The sequence below is a fragment of the Artemia franciscana genome, chromosome 2 (genome assembly GCF_032884065.1).
Source record: "Artemia franciscana chromosome 2, ASM3288406v1, whole genome shotgun sequence".
Taxonomy (NCBI): Eukaryota; Metazoa; Arthropoda; class Branchiopoda; order Anostraca; family Artemiidae; genus Artemia; species Artemia franciscana.
The window spans coordinates 1791550-1804042 of record NC_088864.1 but is presented as its reverse complement, the minus strand read 5'-3'; the positions used below and the strand labels follow the sequence as shown (position 1 = coordinate 1804042).

The 12493-nt window shown below is 34.5% G+C and overlaps 1 protein-coding gene across 5 annotated transcripts in view; it reads left to right on the top strand.

Moving 5' to 3' along the window:
* The window catches only part of LOC136035760 (mitochondrial carrier homolog 2-like), a 449695-nt gene that overhangs the window by 120691 nt on the left and 316511 nt on the right, over positions 1–12493 (top strand). For 4 of the 5 annotated variants that reach the window (XM_065717749.1, XM_065717755.1, XM_065717738.1 and 1 more), the window contains exons 3-4: positions 215–329; positions 4179–4269. In XM_065717749.1, coding sequence (XP_065573821.1) covers positions 215–329; positions 4179–4269 — 206 coding nt within the window. Of the gene's footprint in view, positions 1–214; positions 330–4178; positions 4270–11936; positions 12381–12493 lie in introns of those variants that run through there. The other variant, XM_065717744.1, reaches the window with a different exon arrangement.

Below are 12493 nucleotides of genomic sequence, written 5' to 3'. Positions count from 1 at the left end.
AATTATCCCATACGGATCGGTAGCTTCCGTCTTCAACCCTCGCAAATAATTTTCTCTTTACTCGGGTGTCGCTTGGGCCAAATTTATATTTGTTTTCTTACTAATATATTGAATATTATTAGCATGTAGTCTTTGTTGAATCTTTATGTGGTACATTACTTAGAATTCGTATTTATTATTTTCTTTAATTCTTTTTTACTGGCTTGAATTCTAGGACGAGACTTCTGAAGCTGCAGGATCCACTCATTGTATGTCCAATAGAGAAGTTCAAGTTGTTGGAGGTGATGTTCCTGGCCATATCTTGCGACAACTAGTGAAAGATTTAGCTGGTAAAATAATTTTTATTTTAGAATCGATTACTTGTAATTTTAGAAAGTATCTAAAGGTTAACCTATAATATTTTTTGCAAGGGGAAGGATGTAACCAGCCTTATTTTCAAGACCCTGTGACTTTCAAGGAAGGTGTACTGAAATTATAGAGATCTTCGAATAATAATTGTAATGCGACAACGATGTTCATAGTGCACAAAATGCAAATTACCTGGTGTAAAAACCAAGGATTTGTTAGTTAATAATGGTCGTCTTACAGGTCAATTGTACTGCTCATGCATCATTAAGGAAACTTTGTGAAGTAACTATATTTTTAAAGTTTATTTTATTCTTGAATTGGAAAAGAATAGGTTTTATGAGTCTAATGGAGAAATTTAAGTTATAACATATTAAAAATTAAATTAAAGTTTTTTTTTATCATTAACAGACTGAATGAAGGCTCCATTTTTGTTTACACGGAATAATTGAGGACATCCTGAGTATAACTTGCTAGTGTTACTGCAAATTGACTGCTTGTTTATTTTTATGAATGATCCTTGATAATTTATTGCCTGTTTCGGAATTACTTCCCATTGCAAAGGGATAAAAGCTTTGATTGTCTTCTTGTACTTACTCTTTCTTGTACACATTTGAAATGCTTCACCTTTTTATACTGATTAACGAATAAAGCTTTTTTTTCAACCAGTTAGGATTTGGCTCATTTTCGTGAGGAACTAAGATTTAGCTGGTATTTCCACCGAGTCAGGACATGAATTGTTCTTTTAATCAAGATTTAGGGCCTTTGACTCGCTCGTTTTTTCTTACTGAATCAGGATTTTGCTCGTTTTTGGATCTAGCAAGGACTTAGCGAGTCAGGACTTTGTTCGTTTTTGCTCTGAATAATGACTTATTTCTCTACTAAATGAGGACTTCGTTCATTCTACAGTCAGAATTTTCCTGAGTTTTGCACCGAGTCAGCCTGCAGCTAGGTTTTAGCCTTTTTTTAGTAATAAGACAGGACCTAGCTCGTTGAATTTATTTAACCCATGTAATCAAAGTTGTAAAGCTTGAACTTAAATTGTTTTTACACCTAATTAGGATTTAGCTCGTTTCCTACAATTAGTAAGGGGTTTACGAGTCAGGACTTACCTCATGTCTGCACATTCATTCTGTCTTCCTTGTTTTATTACTTTTTTTTTATTTCTGAAAATAATTCAGGAACCCTGAATCAGAATGAGAGCTCGCTTTGACACTGAATCAGAAAATAAACCGTTTCTACACTGAGTCGCGATATATTTCGTTAGTACACTGTCTCATCAAAGTTTCAAAGCTTAAATTTAGCCCGTTTTTACACCCATTCCGGACTTGACTTGTCTTTGCAACCACTCAGGATTTGCCTTGTTCTTACACTGAGATTCCCTGTCCTTGCATTATTCCTGTTTAAACAAGATGTAACAAGGCTACGTTTCTGCTAACTCGTTTGACATCGTAAGGGTTATTTATTATACCCTATATCGTGAGGGCTCCATTCTTGCAGATTTGAATTCCGTCCATTATTCAGGCTTCTTTAAAGTCCTAAATTCTCTTTTTTATCAGAATGAATTTCTGAAAAGTTTTGGTTATTTGAAGGGGGCGGGTAAATTCTGGCTTCGACTTTCACACCAAATCAAGATAACTCGCTACTGCATATTGTCAGGACTTAACTCTTTTTCACCTAAGTCAGTCCACACCTTGGACTTTGATTGTGCTAGTTTTTGCATAAGTGGCTGTTTTTTCTGATTTCCGAATTACTGTCTATTGGCAACGTGTCAGTGTAACTTACAGTTGGACTTCGGGCGTTTTGTACCGAGTGAGGATTTTGTTTTTGTTTTTCCGCCAAGTTTTTACTCAGGGCGTTTTTGTATCGAATCAGAGAGTAGCTCATATCTACTTCAAATCTTACCTTAGCTTGTGTGTGCACCTGATCAGGACATCTTGCGTCGAATCGGGACTGGGCTCTAAATGTTCCACAGAGTCAAGCCATAGTTCGTTTTAGCTCAGATTCAAGGCTTAATTTGTTTTCGTACGGGCTCACTTAGATTCTGCCGCTTAGAAATGTTTGCTGGTTTGTAGAGAGCCAGCTGGTGTTTCTAACGAGCTGGAATTAGCTGACCTTTACACCGAATCAAGGTTTCATGGCTTAGCTCGTTTCCCAGAAAGCCAGGGCTTGATTTGTTTTGGCGCCAAGTCAGGATTTCGTCTATTTTTTTTTTTTTTACCGAGTCAAAACTAGCTGGTTTTTGCACCGAATCACTTTGCAGCTTGGACTAAGCTCGCCTTAAAAAAGTCCTTCTGAACCATTGTGCGTATATAATAATAATAATAATAATCTTTATTCTTTCCCTTTATCACAATGCAATAACATGGGTATCGTCAAACAAAAAAAGAAAATAGAAAAACGCAAAAAGACGCAACATAAAGAACACACATGATGAGCTATCACTTCGATTTGAGGATATTGTCGTTGTAGTGCTTCACAAAGTATGGAACGAAGGAGTTTAAAAATCTTGTCGTTGAGTGTGTAGGCGGGCATTCTAACAGTTCTTTTCCCTCTTTAAAAGTTGCCACCCTCGTCTTGTGTGCGTGAGTCACTGAAGTAAACTGAGGCAGGATATCTCGGTGCGTTGTGGACTTCAGGATGTCAGCTCCAAACTTCATCAGTGTTTCGTGCCTCCTTTCATCCAGGGTTGGGAGCCTGAGTTCGGTCAAGCTTTCTTCGTAGTCTTTGTAATTTGATCCAAGAATTATTTTGCAGGCTCTTGTCTGAATTGTTTCAAGCTGACTTCTGTCTTTCTCTGTGAGCGATGGGTGCCAGACAGGACAGCCATACATGACTATGGGCATTACATAAGTTTTGTAGCACGAAAGAAGGAGCTGTTCTGTCATTCCCAATCACTCGGAAAAACTGCTGGTTTCTAGATAAAACTTGCAGGGCTGGTGGCTATGTCCTGCAAGTGCGCGGTGCAACGATATTTAGTTTTTATACGAGACCCGTCTGCTGTTTTGCTGCAAGTACAAAATGAAAAATGACTAAGTATCAAGAGATATGTTCCTTAGTTCAAAGGTAATTCGGTGAAATGATAAAGATATGAAATACCTGCATGCGGGAATCCTATATCTTATACACATTGTTCATCATCATTGTACAGGGAATGGCTATAGAGCGATGCTGATCCGTCACCTTTTGTGGTAAATGAGACTGCAAATCGTCACAAAAATTTGCCGATGGTTGAATAAACAGAGCACTCTTTTTCCTGTTTGGCTCCATCAGATTACCATCTTCTCGTGGTCTCTATGGGCGAGTTTTAGTATTATCAATAGCGCCTTCAGTTAAGGAGCACAGGAAAGACTGGGAGAACACTGAATCAAATAAGGAGGAAAAGTTTTCCTGGATTTAGATTATGCTGATGATTTTTTATTACAATTTTTATAGATTATTTTTGTTTTTATTTTTACACTTTTAAATAGTTACTTCTATAATGAAAAGAGAAATCACCAATGCAACAGCACAAACACATTAAAAAAAAAGAAAAAAAAGATCAAGACAGAAGGAGAAAAGGAAGACTGTTTTCCTACATTAGTGATTAATATAGACCAGCGCTCGAATGATGCCTTAACCCTACACATCCATACTATCACATAGGTCAAACAACATAGCCATACACAATCAACCATAAAGAATAATCCATGGACAGGCAGTCGTGTCGTCAATAAGTATAAGTCGTCATTTACCAAACAATAAAAACAGTAAAGACAATTTTGATATTGATTATTATAACATCACTTATTTACTCCCGTTGTTTGGAGAATAAATTGGATTTTATTTTGTAGGAACCATCGCATCTGTTATTGTTAGTCATCCATTCATGGTAGTGACAGCAAGAATGTTTGCACAGTTCGTGGGAAGGGAATCACTGTATGAGTAAGTAAAATTTCGTCTTTTCCACAGAAAGTTGTGACCGTTTGTCAAGTTCTTAGTCTTGTTCTTTGCTCAATATCTCAACGTCACTTAAAACTTTTGTTTTACTTATGTAATAGAATTTAGAAAGCAATTTGCTGTTTTTTGGCAAAATATTAAAAGTTTGACTTCCCAATTTTTAACTGTTTTTGGCAGTTACTGTTGTTGTGTTGGGGGATGTCAAGAGAACATCATATTGACATTTGGGGAGAGAGAATTAAGGGGCTGTTGTAGAAAGGAATGGAGAATATGAGCAAAGGAGGGGGGAATCGTATGTTGAGGAGAGGGGAAAGGGGTAAATCCGATCCACCAAAATATTTTGGGCTATTAGCTCCTATTACAGTATGGTACTTATAATTTATTTAAGGTCAAGTAGTGAGGTAAATCAAACGATACTTATCAAATGATCTATGTGCCATAGCTCGGGAATGGCTTGGGGTATCAGGTTGAAATTGTCAGGGAGTTTTGGGGCTGGTGGAAGTATAAGTTTCGTCATGGTTTGGGGTAGAGCGTAGCGCTAAATTAAATTAAACTCGAAGTTCATTCAGTCTGTCAAAATATATTATCTGTAATATCCTGGGAACAGCTAGTGGGATAAAACTAGATATGAAAGGAAAGGGGCAAGGGGACATCCAATTTCTGCCAGGGATAGACGGTAAATATGTTTTGTCTCTAGTAAGCCAAAATATTTTTGCACTATTCGCTGCTTTGGCACTTAAAATCTATTTACGGCTAAATATTGAGATAAATCAAAAGACACTATGTGATGCCTTGCGATCAAAACAACATTTTTTGAGTATTATGGGAATGGCTTGGGAGATCAAGTTGAAACTTCCAGGGAGTTGTTTTTGGGTGGGGAACCATACACACCTTGAATTTTAACTTGAGGAAAGGGGAAGAGAAAGGCTAAACCGCTTTTGTCGCAAATCTGCCTAAACGTTTTGGCACTTTCATCCTCTTTGGGATGAGAGACTATTCACTGAGAATTAGCAATGTAAGTAAAAACAAGCTATATATATCCATGTTATTTCCTATCCCCAGGTAAGTGAACCCTGTAGCACAAAACAAATTTGAAACTAATTTTGGTGGTATCGATTTTTTGCGGCCGAAAATAGGTGCAAATTTAGGTTTGGTATGTGATGCACTTCTAAATTAAGATGGCCTTAACAAGGACTATCATTTTTGGAAGAATAATTGATTGTATTCATCCACAGCTCAAAAATTTGATTTTGTTAATGCTAATCTGCTTTAAAACTTAGTCATGGAGACGCTCAATTAAAATTTAAGATTAAAGAGAACATCAATCAAGACAAAATTTTGGCAAACCAACATAAACTAAATTAAGAAATCTTCTAAACAGCAGTTTTTCATAGAAAAGTAAAGAGCTGCATTAAGCCAAAGACTAGCAGAAATAAAGTCAAGCAATTCTTCTTGAAACTTATAACGAGCAACAATCGTTGTCAATGAATAAGACCTAACCGAGCAGAACTTACAATGAACAATCGAGTTTAACTGAAAATAAACAGAAATTACCACAAATAAGAGTAGGGGTAACACTCCCTAAGCCCCCTAAAGGTCAGTATTATTTGCGATTCACTGAAAAAAATATTTTAAACATTTTCTGTTTTAATCGTAAATAAATCCAAAATTGCTGAGACTTCTGTGCATGAATATCAGTATAAATTAGAACGACAAATTAACATGATTACGTGATAGCAGCGTTATCAATTAACACGATGAAAGTAGGAAGTCAGTCTACTTTCATTAGTTTACTTCAGTGATCTTGATTATTTTGGTGACTTATTTGTGTTGTTGTTGTGTTATTGTTGATATTTTCAAAATATAAATGCATTCTTCAAATGTAATTTGTTTTTACTGGATGCCAATGATGTTCAAACCCTCTACAGGTTTTGAGTTAGAGTGAAGGGGCAGATAGCACCACTCTAATTTGTAAGCCTTGAAATGCATTTGTGTGTGTTGTTTATGTTATTAGAATGGGAAACACACTGCTCAAAATGAAAACTATTTGAAATGACGTCAAAATGACGTTCTGGTTCTTACAAGGCTTGGAAGGCATCGGCCCTATTTCTGTTTGTGGTACTTTTTTTTCGCTCCGGCTTCGTTTACTACTACTACTATGAAGAACTCACCGCAGCACCAAGCCACTGGAGTCCAACACAGCTACGCACGGTCCTCTATCCCAAATTATTCAGAGCCTCCCTCTTTACACCCTCCCAGGAAGTTTCTATTCCCTTTAAATCTTCCTTTATGACATCCTCCCACCTCAACTGCGGACAACCTGCTTTCTGTTTAGCCCTAGACAGTTGGCTGAAAAGGACAATCTTTGGTAATCTGTCATCCTTCACCCGCAGATATCTACCTTTCTCTCATTACAGCCCTAGAAAGCGGTATTTACCTACGATATTTGCACCACCTACTGTTTGAAATACGGTCTGTCAGAGGGTTTCATTATTTTATTTATAATGATTTATTTACGTTTTAAGCATGACTTTTTGTTTCACTACTTCTGCTGCCCTTTGGTTTAAATTAGTTCTGTACTTATTTTTAAAAAACTTCTTTTGTTGAAACTTCTTCTGTTTGTTAAGTTAAAAAAAATTAGTTTCTGTAAGTTTTGTTGATATTTATTTTTATTGATGAATAAAAGCAAAAAGATTTTGGGTTGCTCTTCATATTCTGGACAAAATTTTGCTAGGAATTCTAAAAATAGCTATATTATAGAACTACAAATGGTTGGGTACGGGTACTAGTATTTTAGAAAATGTGAACAATTTTGGGAATTTTTGGGGGGTGAAGCCGTTCCGTCGTATCTACTGTTACAACCTTTGGTATAGACAAATAATGATCAACCACTTCGTTGTAGGAATTTTTTGTGTTATATTTTGTTTTAATAGCTTGTGTGTTTACATTGATGCATTTTGATCTAGTATATTAGCTAATATAGTTCCGATTTGATGTAAAAAAAAAGAAAAAAAAAAAAAAAAAAAGATGAAGAATCCCTGACAAGATTTGTTTCCAGTTGCGATTCCCTTGGTTCTGAAACTTTTATTGAGGTGTCTTCACGGCCTGAAATTTTAATGAGATAAAAAAAGAGATCATTTCACACTAAGAATCAATACAACCATTTTCTCAAACATTCTTTGTCGCTGATGAGCTCCCTTTGGCCAACAAATCAAAATTTAGTATCTACTTGTCCTTTCCGTCCAATATTCCCTCACAGTTTCAGCTAGGTCGCTCAATGCGTTAATCTATACCATTAACCGTATATGAACTATTGAAGACGTCTCATTCTGATATCCTGGATGGAGATATTGTCATTTGATTTAGCTCAACATCACCTTCAATATGTACAGAAAGTTTCAAATATCTTAACCGTTCCTGCCGTATTGCAGATGAACCACTTTGACACCCTGGATGCATATAGTTCACCGATTTAGTTCAATATCCCCATCGGCATTCCCTCAAGTTCCCTCAAGACAGAGTGTTTTTTTATTTAGTTTAACATTTCTCTCAACTTTCGGTGAAAGTTCACACTTAATACTCTTAAATGTTCCCGAGTTATTGCATATATGCCATATTGACATTCATAATGCACTTAGTGTCTCCTGAATTAGTTCTATATAGCTCTCGATATTCACTCGAAATTTTATTTAATACTGTTAGTTGTTCCTGAAATATTATAAATATGCCCCTTTTTTACCTTTATGTACACAGTTGCTTTTGACTTTGTTGTACAATGTTTGTTTATTCCCTGAAAGTTTCTACTGTGGTCCATGGAACTTCCTGAGATACTTGTAATATGTCTTTTTGGCAACCTTGATGCACATAGTGCGTTTTGATTTTGATCAGTACCATCTTTACAATTATCTGAAAGTCGCCTTAATACCCTAAGAAGTTGCTGAGATATTTTTGATATGCCCTTTTTTCAACCTGAATGCAGGTAGTATCTTATCGTTGAATTCAATTTGCTCTCTGATCATTCCTTGAAAGTTAAACTTGATATCAAAAGCTGTTCGTGACATGTTGCGGATACTGTCTTTTGATAATTTGTTCGGGATTTATCTCAACATGCTCCGAAGGTTTCAGCTTAATACTTTAAGCAACTCTTGTTATATTATAGGTTCATCATTTTGACGAAATGGATGCACATAGTGTCTTTCGATTTAGTTTAGAATCCTCCCCCAGCATCCTCTGAAAGCGTCTACTAAATACTCTTAGTCGCTCTTGATATTTTGCAGACGCGCCCTTTCGACTACTTAGGTGTATATAGTATACTTGGATTTTGTTCGACACCCTCCTCACCAATGATTGAAGGTTTCAACTTTATTCCCTTAGAAATTACTAAGATATTGGAGATGTGCTCTTTTGACTACCTGGATGCGCATATATTCTTATGATTCAGTTCGATTTCCTTCTCAACCTTCTCCTTAAAGTTTAAAATTAAAACCCCTAGCTGCTCAGTTATTGTATACTAGCCATTTCGACACTTGGTGTCTTCTTATTTAATTCAATATTTCCTGAAATTTCAACGCAACACCTTTAGGCTCATCTCCCACGGGGAAACATTTCAAGACAATGGTTGGAAACTAGTCTCATCTGCAACTGGTGTATAACCCGTTTATAACCGAAATGAAACATGTCTCCGCCCACGGACGACGCGAGTGGTTATGAATCAGTTCTGTTTATCTAATTGAGCTGTGCAGTGTGGTGAACTATGCTGAGTTCCGACGAGGAAGACTTTAATTGATTACTATGAGTACAGCAGGTTTCGTAGGGATCTGAGTGTCCATCCCCACTGGGAAAAGAATGCAAAGTTTCGTCTGTTCTTAGCAGCAAAAGAAATGTTTCAGACAGATAGAAAATTTATCATCTTTTAAAAAATTTTCTAGAAAGTTTATAATTGTGCAGCTCTTCATGCTTCTCCATTACTATTCGGTCTCAATCGGAACCGGTTTTAGACTGATTGGAAACCAGTAACATCTGGACTGCCTCATGGGTGCAACTGTTGTGCCATGGTCACACAACAGTTGCATGTGCAATCAGTTAGCAATTCTAGTCTCAAAACAGTTGTCCCGTGGTCGCTGGGCCTTAGTCGCTCCTGAGCCGTTCTTAATAGTGCAAATGCGTCTTTCTTACAACCTATATATCTATATATATAAAAATAAGTTGTCTGTCTGTCTGTGGATGGATGGATCAGGTGACGTCACCTGAAAAAACTGGATCAGGTGACGTCAAAACTGAAAAAACTAAAAAAAGGCAAAAACTACAAAAAAAACTAAAAACTAATAAAAAAAATAAAAAAGCTAAAAAACTAAAAAAACTAAAAAAAGGCAAAAACTACAAAAAAAAACTAAAAACTAATAAAAAAGCTAAGAAACTAAAAAAACTAAAAAAAGGCAAAAACTACAAAAAAAACTAAAAACTAATAAAAAAGCTAAGAAACTAAAAAAACTAAAAAAAGGCAAAAACTACAAAAAAAAACTAAAAACTAATAAAAAAAATAAAAAAGCTAAAAAACTAAAAAAAGGTAAAAAACTAAAAAAACTAAAAACTAAAAAAAACTAAAAAAAAAGGAAAAAACTGAAAAATAAGCTAAAATAAAGGTAAAAACCAATAAAAAACTAAAAAAAACTGAAAAAACTAAAAAAAGGCAAAAACTACAAAAAAAAACTAAAAACTAATAAAAAAAGTAAAAAAGCTAAAAAACTAAAAAAACTAAAAAAAGGTAAAAAACTAAAAAAAATAAAAAACTAAAAAAAAGGAAAAAACTGAAAAATAAGCTAAAATAAAGGTAAAAACCAATAAAAAACTAAAAAGAAAAAAAGGAAAAAACTAAAAAAAATTTTCATCTAAAAAACTAAAAAAAAACTAAAAAAGGTAAAAACTAAAAGAACTAAAAAAGAAAAAAATAAATGACGAAACTCAAAGAGAAAGCGACCAGGACAAAAGGAATGTTCGATTAGCAAAGCTAAAAAACTAAAAAAACTAAAAAAAGGCAAAAACTACAAAAAAAACTAAAAACTAATAAAAAAGCTAAAAAACATAAAAAAACTAAAAAAAAGGCAAAAACTACAAAAAAAACTAAAAACTAATAAAAAAAATTTTCATCTAAAAAACTAAAAAAGAAAAAAATAAATGACGACACTCAAAGAGAAAGCGACCAGGACAAAAGGAATGTTCGATTAGCAATCAACAAAGCACCGGGAAACAGGGAGTATAAATGACGACCAGGACATAAGTAAAAAAAAAAATTAACAAAACTAAAAAGAAGGTAAAAACTACAAAAAAACTAAAAAGAAAAAAAAACTAAAAACTAATAAAAAAACTAAAAAATCTAAAAATCTAAATAAACTAAAAAAGAAAAAAAAAGGAAAAAAATAAAGGAGAAAAACAAAACTAAAAAACGAATGTATATACAGACCGGTACACCGGGATACAAATGACGACCGGGACACAGGGAATATAAATGACGACCGGGACACAGGGACACAACTACAACGGGGACACCGGGAGAAACAGGGGGATATAAATGACGACCGGGACAAAAAAACTAAAAAGAAAAAAAACTAAAAACTAATAAAAAAACTAAAAAATCTAAAAATCTAAATAAGCTAAAAAAGAAAAAAAAAGGAAAAAAATAAAGGAGAAAAACAAAACTAAAAAACGAATGTATATACAGACCGGGACACCGGGATACAAATGACGACCGGGACACAGGGAATATAAATGACGACCGGGACACAGGGACACAACTACAACAGGGACACCGGGGGAAACAGGGGGATGTAAATGACGACCGGGACAGGGAATGGTCGATTAGCAATCACCATCAACAAAGCTCAAGGGCAATCATTAGAATCATGAGGTATAGATCTGAATACAGATTGTTTTCCCATGGACCATTATATGTTGCATGTTCAAGAGTCGGTAAACCTGACAATCTATTTATATGCAAAGACAATGGGACAGCAAAGAATGTTGTATATTCGCAAGTTTTACGTAGTTAAAACCATATATATATATATATATATATATATATATATATATATATATATATATATATATATATATATATATATATATATATATATATATAGATATATATATATATATATATATATATATATATCTATATTCACAGGTGGGACATAGGGACACAACTACAATGGCGCGTAACTATTATGGCGCGTAACGACTTACGCGCGCGGGGGGGCTTGGGGGGGCGCGAAGCGCCCCCACCAACTAGGTGTTGGGGTGGCGCGAAGCGCCACCCCAACAGCTAGTATATATATATATATATATATATATATATATATATATATATATATATATATATATATATATATATATATTCAGTTTTAAGGAACACATTTGTATCTGTGCTTTTCCTATATCACAAAATGTTCCAGGAAAGTCTAAAAGGTTTTGTTAATAGCAAGCATAATTACATGTGAAGAAAAAAGATCTTCACCAGACATCGCAACCATTTTGAGGTTTTCGCTCTTGTAATGTATTTAGCCAGTCTTCAAAATTTATCCTTTTATAAATTTTTTAGTTCGGAAAAACATATTGTCTATTGTTTGCAAATGATTGACTTTTCTTTTCTTTTCTAGATAATGAAGTAGCTGGGCAGTAAATTTCGGAACTCTCTGTATAAGCCTGTTCTCTGTTGCATTCGTCTTTTTGTGTATAGACGCTTATTTTTACATAAAAAGACAGTGCAGCAGAACTGGTTCTTTTAATTTTAAAGTTTAAATAAAAAAAACAAGGGTTCTAAAGCTCAAGTTAAATAGAATCTCAGTAAAATTCGCGTATTTTTTTTTTTGCTCCCTTTTGTATATTTTACTAAAAAAAATAGAACCCTCAATAAATTTTTAATCAATTTTGCTTCAATTTTTTGCTCATCCTTCACCTAACGAATTTACTGCTCATTGAAGCTGTGCAATTATGTGGCCTCTGCTCCTGTCAAAGAACCTCTTCCTGACTCAACATACAGCAACATTTTTTTATTTTATATTTTAATATAAATTTAATTAATAAAATATTGTTTCTTTGTATTCTTGCAAACTGCTTGTTGTTCTTAGAGCTAGGGATAGTTCATAGGGACGGAGTACAAGATAGAGAACATTAAAATAAATACATAAGTATTTTTATCAAAACAATTTATGAA